Below are 13,873 nucleotides of genomic sequence, written 5' to 3'. Positions count from 1 at the left end.
ATTTCATTAAAATTCTCTCGAAAATCTTGTCGTATATCGCTTGACTTTTTACTTTCGGCAAAAAAATAATTGTTATTAATATCGTAACTATCTTCGTGATTCTTTCGTTTTAACTTTACACTTTATCTTAACTACATTTAACTATCTAACTGTCTCATTTTTTTCGTTGTCTTTTTTCTTTTCCCAGGTTGTCATTAGTATACGAGGAACGCTCAGTATGAAAGACGTTTTAACAGATTTAAATGCGGAAGGCGAAGTGTTACCATTAACCCCACCGAAAGACGATTGGCTAGGTCATAAGGGTATGGTTCAAGCCGCAGAATACATACGCAAAAAGCTTCAAGAAGAGAACATTATCGCGCGAGCACTATCGAAGGTACAAAGCTAAAACGCGTGCGGCCTAGTTCCTTCACAATCGATAGCGTTTCCTGGTATAAACGTTTGCACAATTTCATGTAGTAACGCCTCAAATGATTAGATGTTCGATCATATGTATACATAGCTATCAGCAGCAGATCAGCCGATAAACGCGAATACGTTCGTTTTCAAAATCAGTTTCTTCCTTAACAGGATCCTTCGAGAGGTACCGATCAGTTTGGATTGGCATTGGTTGGTCATTCTCTTGGTGCAGGCACCGCAGCGATACTTGCGATTTTACTTAGGCAAGAATATCCGGATTTGATATGTTTTTCTTTCGCACCACCCGGTGGATTGCTCAGTATGCCAGCTCAACAATATTCTCAAGAATTTACGACGTCCGTGGTTGTAGGGAAGGACGTTGTCCCTAGACTAGGATTACGACAGATGGAAAGTTTAAGGGCCGACCTTATCAATGCGATAAAAAGGAGCGTCGATCCGAAGGCACGTTCTATATAATTTTTTTTTTATTTTTTTTTTATTTTATTTTATTTCTTTTTTTTTAAGAAAGAAAGAAATCTCTTTATATATATTTTAAAATCAAATCCATGTGTCTCTAGAATTGACAAAAAAAAAGAAGCTATATTTCATATCCTTTCTCCTTCTTTCTTTCTCGTTTTTATACGTCGATTGTATCGAATTTATACGTCGTATCGAACGTTCCTTTCAGTGGAAAACGATAGCTTGTTCGGTAATGTGTTGCGGATGTGGCTCGACACCAACATCGGCGGCTAATATGGAGGCTGGTGGATGTATCAGCGAGTATCAGAGAGACAAGGATCTGGCACGATCTCAAGCGATCATACCTATGGATTCGAGTATCGCATTGACCTTGCATAGGCCGCTCTATCCACCTGGTAGAATTATTCACGTAGTTCGACATCATCCTAATAAGGGCGAGTAAGTGCCAGATATTCTGCGAATTATTTTTTTTCTGCCTGATTACGATTAAAACATTTCATTATTCATTAATCGTTTATTGAATTAAATATTGCACACAGCCAACATTGGCCTGATCTTTCTTGCGTGACTTTAGTGATAACAAAAACATATCACGATCGAGCTCAATGAAAAATTCGAAAAAGCTAACGAAAGATTTTTTTTTTTTATTTTTAGGAAAAAGTATGAATCACGGTGGAGGTACGTTTGTTTGATTATTTGTATTTTCAGGACTACAGTGGGTATTGCATCTTGGAGATATGTCACAGTGCGCATGCATCTTGAGTCCATGTCCTATAATCTTGTTTATACGATGCACCCTATTTGATCCTTTCGTTTCAGGTTTAACGATCACACTGATTTAGAGAGAAACATTCATTAATATAATAATGCATGAAAGATAGGAGCAGGAAAGCGTTACGATTATCGACTAATGTGTAGTAGTATATGATTTGCGTACCTCTCGTTTGTTTCTAATAGTAATTCGTTATAAAATCCGATCTTTAACAGAGTCTTCGGAGAGTTTGATATTCGTTAACTGCATGATCCTTAGATAGACAGAATTTAGCATACGTTTAGTCGAGTATCAGTGTATGGCTTAGTCCTCGTTCTTACCTTATAAAATGCAATGATGCATCATCATAAAATAAGAAAACAAAACAATATAAAGAAAATGATTATACACACACACACACACACACACACACACACCTATGTTTCATGTAAATGTTTTCGATGTCCCGATAAGATTTGTTTAGAAAAGTAAGCCGAGAGACGTCTGTTGGAATTTCAGGCAGGTGTTGTCTAAACGCGAACCAGTCTATCAGGCATTATGGGCAGGACCATGTGACTTCGACGAGGTGTTGATAAGTCCAGTGATGATACAGGACCACATGCCGGATAGCATGCTGAAGGCTTTGAATAAGGTAAGCCAGGCCGACTCCATTATAGTCGGACAGATAAAAAAAGCGCAGCATTCTCCGGCTAGTCGAAGTCCCTCTGTAAAACTGGGCCATTACGAGCCTCTGGAAGAAACTATGGACGATCCTGATATTACGAAGGAAGAAGATCTTGTCGTACCTGTAGTAATCAAGATCGACGATGGTAGTTCTAATCGAAAACAAGTACACTTTGCTAATCCAGAGACTAGTGAAAATTCTGCATCTTTTGTCGTCGATGTGGAGGTGTACGAACGGAAGGAAACGCAGCCTGGATCTTATTAAAAATGTGCTTTTCGATCGATTTGCTTATTGACTTTTGATCGAGTATTATTTTTATTATTATTGCTGCACAGTCTTTAGGAGTTAGAGTGCGTCGTTTCGTCTCTTCTTTTTCTCTGTGCATTTGTACGAATTCGAATTCTTTTCTCACATTATTACTTTCATTTGTCTGTCTAAAGACAATAATTACCAAAGAGAGTGGTAGTTTATCTGGAATGAATTAGAGTAAACCAAAGCTTATCTAGTTTACTGTACACGATATATGTGCGTTGCTATTCGTCCAATGATTAGGAACGATTTTTTTATTTATAGTCGTGCTTCCCTTATCAAGTAAGAATAAATCTCTTTGATATGTTTTTCATAGAATTAGGATTATCCAGATCATCCTGGTTGCGTCGTACTTGTACATACATACATGCATACATATCTACTTCGAGTTATCGAGAAATGTAGTATATTTGCTTTTTTGTACATAGATAGATATAGGGATACATATTGAATGCAAGTTTGTGAATTTAATAGAGTCTTACCAATAAAGCGCGTATATACATATTTAGTCAAATTAATAAAATCATTTGACAAATAAGCATGTTGCCTGATAACGCATGAATTATTGATACTTTTAAATAATAATAGATTCATACTCTATCTACGGGTAAACAATTTTTTCCCTTCATCTTCTTAACTCATTAGCTTCTTAGCTTTTATAAATTACATTCAAAACGACCGATGTATTATGAGTACGACAAAATAATGAAAACGATTTTAGACGAAGTACTTTACAAAACGAATCAAATATATTTGGTCGATTTGATTGCAATGAAAGATTGCTTTTGTATAGTCTGCACTGTGTACGCTATTTTTATCAATATACTTGATGCCATCGAAATTATCGTTCTTGTTGATTCGTGGAACGAAATTTCCTAAAATTTCTATGTGTAATTATTATAATTTATTGACATTCTCCAACTTTAATTGGCAAATAGGTCGCAAATATCACTACTATTATTTTAATATTACATTCACACGCTTGTAGCTTTTAGCTAGCTTCGTAGTCTAACGTACATCGCTTTTTCTATTCAGTTTAATAATCTTTATTTTACGATTCCTTCTTTTTTTTCGTAGAAATTCATTACTCGACAATTATTTACTTCTATTTACAAAACGCTTGTTAACAAACACACGCATACACACATGTACACACATATACATATATCTATCGTTACGAAAAAAGACGAGGAAGGAAAGTTGCCAAGATCCGATTTGTTTGAAAGTCTTCGTAAAAAGGAAAGAAAAATCTAAGGTCGATGTAGGAAATAAATTCGAACATTTGTATATCTCTCTTGTCAGTCTCTTTCGAGTAACTAGCGAAAGGATAGGATAATTTTCAATAGGGGAGGAAGGTGATAGAGCCAACGGAATGACAGTGGCTTGAGGGTGTGTGGTGTGGATTAGGTGTCAGCGTGCAGAAATCGGAGCGGTACCGTGGATGCCAATGCAGCTGCCAATACAGTCGCAGATGCGATCGACGATGCAGCCGATGGTGCAAGTTCGCGTGCAGCTTCGCGTACATCTCTCGAGCTAGATGTAGCAACGTACAGGAGAGCATCCGATCAACGACACGTCGTACTCCATCATCAAAATACTTCGACGACACGTGGCCGCGACGCCGACGCCAACGCCGACGCCTATGCCACCACACCCTCTTCCTGCCACGAGACAAGGTATTAAAACAAAACGACGCCTCTCTAGATATTTGCAATCTTATTATTTTCCTTCTTCTTTTCTTTTCTTTTCTTTTCTTTTCTTCTCTTTTCTTTTCTTTTATTTCCTTTTCTTTTCCATCTTCCTTTCTCTTCCACATTATTTCCCTTGCGCATCACCCTTCGTGATGGATCACTGTGGTGATTACCTTAGATATAAATATATTTTATCTTCTATCCACTTCTTTCTATTTCCTCATAATATATACCTATACAAAATGATAGAAACTCTTATTATTCGAATGATTTTATTTTATTTTATTTTATTTTTTCGATTGGACATTATTGGTATCTTTGAAGTCACCAAAGAAGTTTGTTCACAATCCACGTTCGTTTCATAATTATCCCTATGCAATTTTCACATTGCACGTTTATACGATTCACGATTATTATATATCGCGGGTTTTCACTATCATCTCGTTACGCATAATTCACAGTGCATATCCTAATGACTTTTCCACTTTCCATTTTCATGTAGTTATACACACACACACACACACACACGTGTATTTCCGTAAAACTCGTTAGTTTGTACGCAGACAAGTATTTATAACGATGTGTCTGTAAGGTTGCAGTGAGAGAGGGGTTTTTTGTCGAGAGATAATCATTTTTAGTTTGGACGACACTACTTTCACTGGACATGCATGTTCATCACGCATAGAGTAATATATCCATATCGCCATTGCATTTTTGAGTAGAACGAGTTAAAGTGAATCGTATTTAAAATGATTATATTATTATTATTATTAAATGACATTATATTAATGTGCGGGCTTTTACGCGAACGTGAGAAAAAATGTAGAAATATACCATTTCATACTCCATCGTGTTTCTCATAGCATCGTTTGTTTTTTCGAAAGAATGTCTTTAATTTCTCGATGATAAGACGAAAGAAGAAATATTAATGTTATTAAATACATACGATTTTTTGTGAATACATTTAAACGATTCACTTTTATTTGATCATACTCTTAAAAGTATTTTACACAAATGCATGTGTGGAGACATATAGTACGAGCTATATATTTTAGTGATTAATAATTCGAACGTTAGAAAATAATTAGTACTTTCTAATAGTTATAATCGAAATTGCATTGAAGTAGAAAATGAAGGAGAATTTTTTACAAGATTATTACGAAAAAAAAAAATTGTTACACGCGAAACAGAAAGATGTTTGATTTACAGCCCAGAGCAAGTTTATCATTTTCTACGAGCCGAGTTAATCATCATAAAAATCCGTTCATACTCCACTCGTAACATACCGTTCAAGCATCATGCATCGATCCTTCAGTCCTGTTTTACTATTACCACAATATCGATGTCAATCCGATTTCTTTTCGAGAACGTCTGCGAATGTTATTATCCCATTGTGCAGAATCATCTCTGTTACCTATCAAAGAAAAAGATCGTCATGCGAGCACTCGAAATGTGTGTCTGTGTGTGTGCGAAGAACGAAGAAAAGAAAATTTGATTTCGATCGATTTTCTTCGATTTTCGCAACACAGAGAAAGAGAGAGAGAGAGAGAAAGAGAGAGAGCTCGCGACGTTCATAAAAAAGAGAAAAGAAAAAAAAAACAAAATAAAGAAGGAGTACTAGCAATCGTACAGGATAACATGGAAAAATGGCGTATGGATATGTCAGGTTGTAACAACCCTGGGACCAGCAAAGCCACAGCGTTTGGCATCTGGACACGCTTCGTCTGCTGAACCATCGGAAGTCCGAGAAGTTGTGGAGGTCCAGGAGCTAGAGATCGAGCAAGAAATGAGGGCTCTTCTCTCACCTTCTACTCCGGTCAAATGCCAGAGCAATAATCTAGCTGGGACACCACCTCACAAGCTTTGCCTCGAGACGAGCTTTACATCATTGCAGAGTCCGACGGAATTCCCACAAGCTGGTCGAGAACTCAGCGTTGACTCCAGAGGAATACCATGGGAATACGTCAGCTTGGCCAGCGACTTGCTCAACACACCACGACCAGATGATAGTAAATTGTAAGGATCCAACAGAAAGTCCCTATCTCGAGTGATTTCGAACGAGGATCTTTCGAAGAATCTACTCTACCTAGGATTTTAATCTAATTCGCGAGCCATTTCAAATTCCTTCTTTCGAAGAATTTTCATTTAACTTCGATTTAAATAAGATTTAAGGAACTTAATTTTCGACTTATCATTAGTGATATCCCTCTGAACAGGTACGATAACCGACAGATTGGATTATAAACTTGTCAAAAACTATTATACACCACGAGTCAAGGAGAATTCATCTCTCACGCTTTTTCGTTCGTACTTCATCGAACGCGCTTATCTCACTTCATTTCAACACGCGACATACATTATCACTGCTTTCTAATATACTCGAGGCACACGAGTAAATCACAGCACCTTTCGATCATTAAGAATTATTTGCAATTCGTAATGGGATAGACGATGATTAAGAACGATCGTGGGTTAAAGGGAAACATCTTTCGTGATTTCTTTTTCTCTTTTTTTTTTTCTCTTCTTTTTTTTCTTTTTCTTTTTCTTATACTTTTTTGATCATTCGTTTTATTCCAAGGAAGATGCTTCTCGTTTAGATCGAATCGTAACATAAAGTATCCTCGCTCTTGTTGTTCCGTCATTTATCTTTTTACTCTTTCATTCGTAAAGATCGAATCGTCGTGGAGATTGGGAAGATGTCTCTCGTACCGCACCCCTTGCCACCCCCGAAACATTGTCCGAGACATCAAGTAATCCACCCTCACCCATACCACCGCCAAGACCAATGAGACGCACACCAAAGATTCCGGGAAACTTGTCAACGGCGGCGGACGACCTCAAAAACAATCTCCACTTTGCTATGCTCTCGGCGAAGAATTACTTTCTGAGGGAGGAGAATATTGGAAGTAATAGCAGTAGTGGTAATAGCGAAGCAAGCTACGAAAGTGCCAAGAGTTTGACAGCTGATCTTCCGCCGCCTGTACCAAGAAGAAGGGATTCGGTTATCGTTAGAAGGTCCTTTTTAAAACACAAAAAATATTTTCCTGTTGATTTAATAGATTGATTCTGATCAGATCTTCAAGAAATTCATTGTAACTTTTTCTTTTTTTTTTTTCTTTTTTTTTCAGAGAACAAAGAGTATGCACGGCTGCATGTTGTAGAGATGATCTATCGGAAAATTCGTCCACTCGCGCGTCCTCTCATTCCTCCAGAATTTCACGTACGTCTCATCATGTGCAAGTAGATTTTCCTGAAGGAGATAACGAAACGAACGGATCTAGTTTAGATTTCTTCGAGGCTAAGGTACCAAAAGCAGAATATTTCTTCTTCATTCAATTTCATTGTAAAATATTCTTGTTCGAACCGTTTCTTTCGAATTTCCGATCGTTCTTTCAGGGTTCATCAGGTCAACGTGATAGCAGTAATGATGTGTTTCTTAGCGTTAGAAGTTCTCCAGAATGTAAAGGCTTAATGGCACCTGCCACCGATCTTGGTGCCGAATGGAAAAGAAGATTCGACGTTACTGGTTTAAGTGGTGATGCATCTTTGCCTCTTCTTCGTGGTCTTTCGCCTACTCCAACTACCGCACAACACAGTTCTTCGCCGTTCTTTAATGCTAAGCGAAAGAAATATGTTTATCCTATTACGTTGATGGGTCGAGGCGAAAGCAGCGTCTAACAAAACAAATAAGAAAAAAAAAAGAAGAAGGATGATCTACAATTTTTACAATAACTTTTCTAGCCTAATCGAATAAAGAAAGGTAATTTTTCGAAAGGTCTGTTTATCAGGTATCGCCTTATATATATATATATATATATATATATATATATATATATATATATATATATATAAAAGGAATCATCGATGGCAGCTGTTCAGAATGAAGATTAAACGAAACTTGTGCCAATATGATCGATCGCTTCAAATTTCTTTAGAAATACGCTCTACGAACGATTAGATTTTTAAAACAATGACAAATCGATTAGAATATACGCTTAAAGAGTAACATTGATTTATCGACTTAATAATCGAATGACAAATATTATTAATAAACAGTGTTAGGCAATATATATTTGTTTGAATTAATGATTGCAATTAATTTTTATATTATATTTATTAATGATTGCAATTATTTAATTATCACTAGAAATTAATGATAAGTGAGATGAAAGTATATACGGAATATTTTGTCAATGACACGAGTCTACAGAGTAATTCGTCAATGATTTAATGTATCTACGGAGAAGTTTAGTCAATGTACGAGTCTACGAAGCAGAGTTCGTCGATATGTGAATTTTAATCATACGATTCACATCGGTGTATAAGTAAACATTTAATCATTAATTGCAATTGATAATTAAATATTTCAATTGCGAATCGTTAATCGTTAATTGAATTAAATATTGACCAACACTGTGTTAATAAATCTTAAGAAGCGATGATGTGATTAACACGAACAGTTTTACGTTTAAATGATATCTTTTCTCTCTCTCTTTTTTTTTTTTTTTACATACATTTTATATCTTTCATAAAATTACAGATGAAACGTGAAAAAAAAAGAGACTTTTTTAATAAAAGTCAATAGTTTAATTATCATCCATTACTTCGAAAAATTTAATTTTTTTTCGAGGATGCATTATAGATCATTTATAGATTATAACTATGGTGAGAATGTTTGAACGAGATAATAAAAGGAATATAATATGTTCGATAAAAACAATATTTAAGATTTGTACAAAGAGAAACATCTTGAGGTTCGTGGTTAGAAAGTAAGAAATTTGTTTCGTAAGTCAAACTACGCGCCATGCGTAAGATGACACTGGCCTATCGAATATCGATATTTCTTGTTAGAAAATTAGGAGCAAATTCATTTTGATACATTTCTAATAACAATACCTTTGTGAACTAGCAAAGAATTATTGCATTTATATATCTTTATGTAAATTATCATATAGATCAAACGATTTCTTATATTTCAACTATAAAATTATATATATATATATATGTGTGTGTGTGTATATATATATATATATATATTTCTTATTTTCTTTTAGGTTAGAAGAATAACAAAAAAGAACATTCATCTATTAGTGATTTTTCATACTTAACATGTTTATAAGATCAAAAATAGGAGAAAGGAATTAGTATACTATGATATTAAAAATGAACACACCATGACACACAAGGTAGATGATGCATTATCAAAGGTTATAAAGTCTCTCATGGCAATGTTTTTAATAATAAGAATTTAAACATTGTACTTGTGTACAAAGTAGATGAAACGCGTATAACGCATATAATTCTAGTCAATATGGGATATATTTAGAAATATAATATTTATGGACTTAATCAAAGTCATACATATAGAATATCTGTAGAAAGATGCTGTGCAAAGTTGATTTTGATGTGTAATGAAATATAATAATTTATAAGAAATAAAAGAATGAAAAGAGATATCAGTTGGAAATTTGTTTGGATACATAAATATGTTTTTAAAATAAATAACTCGAATATCTTGGTAAGTACATGGAAAGTTTTATTTCATCATTCATTCATTTGATGTGCATATCATATTAAAGTACAAATTCAAATATATATATATATAATACAACATATTTTTTTTATATTAAAAAAATGATAAATGACAAATTCAATATATATACATATAAATACAATCAATGTAAACAATGCAATTTTCTAATTATGTTTAATGTTTTATTGTATCGCTGTTGCCCATGGAGGAGTCATAGGTTGTGGATTTTGCAAATAAGACATTACAACAGCAGATATGGATAACATAAAATTGCTAAGTATATGTTTAGTACCATCACTGACTCTAGAATTGGCAAAACTAATACAAGAACAATAAAGAGCTAGCCAAGCGCACCATTTCAATCTCATCATTAAACCACACATACTGAAGATTATTCCTAGTATATTTATATAGTCTGGTATGGAATCATCTCCTGGTTGTGCTTGATTACTTGATACCGCAGGTTTGTATCGAATTTCCTTCTCAGGACGTCGTGGATCTGAGAAACTATTCATTCTGAAATATTATAAAAATAATTTATGCATAGAGAAAAACGTTAGGTTATATTAAATCACAAGTGAAAATACTTACATAAATATAATATTATATCTATATAAAATTATAGAAAATAAAAGAGATATAGTGATTATCAAAAATCAATGCTTATATTTAATTATTAGTAAAATTAAATAAGTAAGACAAATCTTAACTAGTTAGAAACTAATCAGTACTGATCGATTATATATCGATCAGATGTGTATAGAACGTGTGTAAAACGATATCTCGAAAATTTAATATCAATTTCTATCACTAGTGGCGCTACTATCTTCTGGTAACTCGTAATGTAAAACGTGATAGTGGAACGCTGAGTCCGAAAAATTAAACTCGGAACATTTGATTATTAGAAATTTTTGTAAAATAAGATTAACATTTTGTCTTTATCACTCCTAGTTTCAATTTAAATATTATATTTTCTGTTTTACTTATGTTCATCATTATATCCACATATTTTAGAATTTAAGGTTATTTATCAGCGAATTATTTTCTACTGTTGTTGGTATTATTTTTTATACATCTGTTATATTTTGAATGGTTTTTTGATTACGCGCGAAAAGAGATAGACGTGTAGTGTTTCCCTATTGAGTTTATAGTTCATATTCTCTCCATATCTGTCGCCGAAGTCGCATATTCTACGAAAGGTGATAAACAGCCTTAATTTATAATTATAAACATATTGTATATATTTTTATATATATATATGTATATATAAATAACAGTACTTGTACAGTACAGTAAATCAAATAAACGTAATGAATATAGTATCGTGCACCACGTGGGTTAAGAGAGGTATTGCTGCAACTCTTCCTGAAAAGGTTAATTTAAAAATGAACATAGTATAATATGTTATCTTTACGCTTTTTCTACTAAAATTAGATAATAATAATTGTGAATTACAGGTTGAATTGACACCAAAAGAATTAGAAGAAATTATAAAACAAACCCAATCTGATTTACAGTATGTTTATGTTATAGGTTATTATACAAAATTTGTATAAAATCATCCATTTACATGAGAAAAATATTATTTTTAGGAATGATAATTCGGATAAAGAAGAAGATGAAGAAGAAGAAGAAGCTATTGGAGATGAGACTGATTTGGAGAAAAATAAAGTTAAGAAGAACTATGATATAAATAATAGTTCTATGGAAACTGATGAATATGATTTTGATAAATATGATAAAGAGAGTAAGTTTATTATTTTGAATTAGGTATTATATTTGTATTATAAAGTTAAACATTAAAAAATATATTTTTAAGGTGGTGATATACATTGTAATATTGGAAACATAGTATCTTTTGGAGAAGATGGAAAAGATCCTCTTATAACATCAGCAGAGACAGATGATGATTCAGAAAAAGAAGATGACATGATTAAAGAAGATGATAATTTAGTTTTGATAGGACACGTTGATGGTGATGCCAGTATATTGGAAATATTTGGTTAGTTTTTGTATTAAACTTGTCATTGATAAAAAAATTTTTATTCAAATAACTAATTTATCTTAATTTAAATGAATTATAGTATATAATGAAGCAGAAGGTTCTTTTTACTGTCATCATGACATATTGTTACCATCTTTTCCATTATGTATTGAATGGCTTAATTTTGATCCAAGTGATACAATGCCAGGTAAATAATTAAAACATTGATTATATATCTTATAATATATGTTATTTATATTTACTTGAATTTTTGTTTAGCCAATTTATGTGCGATTGGAAGCATGACTCCAATAATTGAAGTGTGGGATCTTGATCTAATTGATTGTTTAGAACCAGTTTTTAAACTTGGACGTAAGCCAAGTAAAAAAAAAAAATTAACCCGCATTGGTCATAAAGATGCAGTATTAGATTTGGCATGGAATAAAAATTATACGTAATTAATTAGTTCATACTTTATGTTAATTAATTTCATTTTAAAATATGAATATGATATAAAATTATCTTTTCAGGCATATATTAGCAAGTGGTTCAGTTGATCAAACTGTTTTACTGTGGGATTTAGAAAATGGTAAACCTGCTACCAAATTAGATTCTTTTAATGAAAAAGTTCAGACTCTTGAATGGCACCCATCAGAAACTCATCATCTCTTAACAGGATGTGCAGACCAGTAATTATTATTTTTATCTATTAATATAATATTTATTGTATTTATATTATATATTAATTATATACTATTTTATTTAGATTTGTAAGATTGTTCGATTGTAAATTAGAAAGCAATGTTAAAGAGTGGCAGACACCTGGAGAAGTAGAAAGAGTTTTATGGAATCACTTTGATACTAATCATTTTCTTGTAAGTGCATATATAGTTTTTTTTTTTTTTTTAATAATATTTTAATTGTTTGATATTAAAAAATTTTTAATTTCATACATAAGTAATATATATATATATTTTTTTAATATGATATGATAGTAATTTTTATTATAGATTAGCACAAATAATGGTTACCTTGAATATTATGATATAAGAGAAGATTCACCAATTTGGCAAGTCAAGGCTCATGAAGCAGAAATTACAGGTATTTTTTTTTTCAAATAAATCATTTATATGTGAGATAAAAAGAACAATATACTTTGATCATATCCTGTTTCTTTGGCTACATTTTAGGATTATCTCTTAGTTCATCATATCAAGGATTATTAGTTACTTCATCAAATGATAGCATAATCAAAGTGTGGGATATTCTTGATAGCAAAGATCCATGTGTCATATGGGAAAAGAAGACTAATTTAGGTGCATTGCAATGTCTTGCATCAAATCCAGATATTCCACTTGTATTTGCTGTAGGTGGTGACAACAAAGCTCACAATTTTAAAGTTATAGATTTGTCTGAAATATCAACAGGTATGTATTTCATTTTCATGCATTTTATCATAGTTGTAACATTTAAATTATACAAATTGATGATAGCTTATTTTTAATTCATGTTTCATAAACATATCTATGTATTTCTATGATGTTTTTATATAATGTCTCTTATAATTATTATAACAGTTAATGATAGATTTAAAAAAAGAGAAACTATATATATGGAAATGAAAGAAAACTCTAAAAAGAGTGAAAATTATAACACAAAAGAAGAAATGATGGAAATGGCTGAGGGTATGGAATCGATGGCATTAAACATGGTTAATTCTGGGGTTAGTAAAAAGAAAAAAAAGAAATAAGAAATAAATAAAAAATGTTATTTAAATTTTATCTATGGAATGTAAATAATTTACCTATACTGTATGTTCGATATGTACATAATATAAATATCATGCAAACACATTTTTTTTTTTTTACAAATGGTTACTCTATTTTTATAATTTAGATAGGGGATTTAATGAAATACAAATGTAATTAGATTTTTGAAGTTTTTATTCCTTTTGCTATTTACTCTAGTTTATAATATTTTTGTGTGACAAATTCTATATACTTTCTAGCACAATAAATTACATAATACTAAATAAGGGAGA

At 32.3% G+C, this 13,873-nt stretch overlaps 3 protein-coding genes across 9 annotated transcripts in view; 2 read left to right on the top strand and 1 right to left on the bottom strand.

Annotated features, from left to right (window-relative positions):
• The window catches only part of LOC127069444 (diacylglycerol lipase-alpha), a 31,022-nt gene extending 21,253 nt beyond the window's left edge, over positions 1–9,769 (top strand). For 3 of the 7 annotated variants that reach the window (XM_051006475.1, XM_051006479.1, XM_051006476.1), the window contains 9 exons: positions 188–376; positions 571–861; positions 1,088–1,317; positions 1,534–1,557; positions 2,150–2,282; positions 5,982–6,331; positions 6,986–7,330; positions 7,444–7,618; positions 7,712–9,769. In XM_051006475.1, the coding sequence (XP_050862432.1) occupies positions 188–376; positions 571–861; positions 1,088–1,317; positions 1,534–1,557; positions 2,150–2,282; positions 5,982–6,331; positions 6,986–7,330; positions 7,444–7,618; positions 7,712–7,993 (2,019 nt within the window). In that variant the 3' untranslated portion in view covers positions 7,994–9,769. Of the gene's footprint in view, positions 1–187; positions 377–570; positions 862–1,087; positions 1,318–1,533; positions 1,558–2,149; positions 2,283–4,031; positions 4,301–5,981; positions 6,332–6,985; positions 7,331–7,443; positions 7,619–7,711 lie in introns of all 7 variants that reach the window. The other 4 variants (XR_007783548.1, XR_007783547.1, XM_051006478.1 and 1 more) reach the window with 4 other exon arrangements.
• Positions 9,770–9,828: 59 nt separating this feature from the next.
• LOC127069488 (protein Asterix) lies at positions 9,829–10,601 on the bottom strand. Its single transcript, XM_051006574.1, has 2 exons — positions 10,440–10,601; positions 9,829–10,364 (listed from the first exon to the last, which is right to left on the bottom strand). The coding sequence occupies exon 2, from the start codon at positions 10,361–10,363 to the stop codon at positions 10,031–10,033; it is 333 nt and encodes a 110-aa protein (XP_050862531.1). The 5' UTR covers position 10,364; positions 10,440–10,601; the 3' UTR covers positions 9,829–10,030.
• Positions 10,602–10,703: 102 nt separating this feature from the next.
• LOC127069464 (periodic tryptophan protein 1 homolog) lies at positions 10,704–13,685 on the top strand. The gene is made up of 11 exons (XM_051006534.1): positions 10,704–11,221; positions 11,306–11,364; positions 11,441–11,595; positions 11,668–11,850; positions 11,933–12,040; positions 12,112–12,286; positions 12,363–12,521; positions 12,599–12,707; positions 12,843–12,933; positions 13,023–13,259; positions 13,410–13,685. Exons 1-11 carry the CDS (start codon positions 11,159–11,161, stop codon positions 13,580–13,582), a joined length of 1,512 nt encoding a protein of 503 aa, XP_050862491.1. The 5' UTR covers positions 10,704–11,158; the 3' UTR covers positions 13,583–13,685.
• Positions 13,686–13,873: the final 188 nt, after the last annotated feature.

The sequence above is a fragment of the Vespula vulgaris genome, chromosome 15 (genome assembly GCF_905475345.1).
Source record: "Vespula vulgaris chromosome 15, iyVesVulg1.1, whole genome shotgun sequence".
Lineage (NCBI taxonomy): Eukaryota > Metazoa > Arthropoda > Insecta > Hymenoptera > Vespidae > Vespula > Vespula vulgaris.
This window is presented reverse-complemented; position numbering and strand designations above follow the sequence as displayed.

What these genes read in the sequence shown, in the direction of transcription:
- LOC127069464 (XM_051006534.1), top strand. Translation starts at nt 11,159, where the DNA reads ATGAATATAGTATCGTGCACCACGTGGGTTAAGAGAGGTATTGCTGCA. An exon ending in CAGTATATTGGAAATATTTG is followed by an intron (nt 11,851 to 11,932) that starts GTTAGTTTTTGT and finishes AATGAATTATAG; the next exon opens with TATATAATGAAGCAGAAGGT. An exon ending in TCCAAGTGATACAATGCCAG is followed by an intron (nt 12,041 to 12,111) that starts GTAAATAATTAA and finishes ATTTTTGTTTAG; the next exon opens with CCAATTTATGTGCGATTGGA.
- LOC127069488 (XM_051006574.1), bottom strand. Translation starts at nt 10,363, where the DNA reads ATGAATAGTTTCTCAGATCCACGACGTCCTGAGAAGGAAATTCGATAC.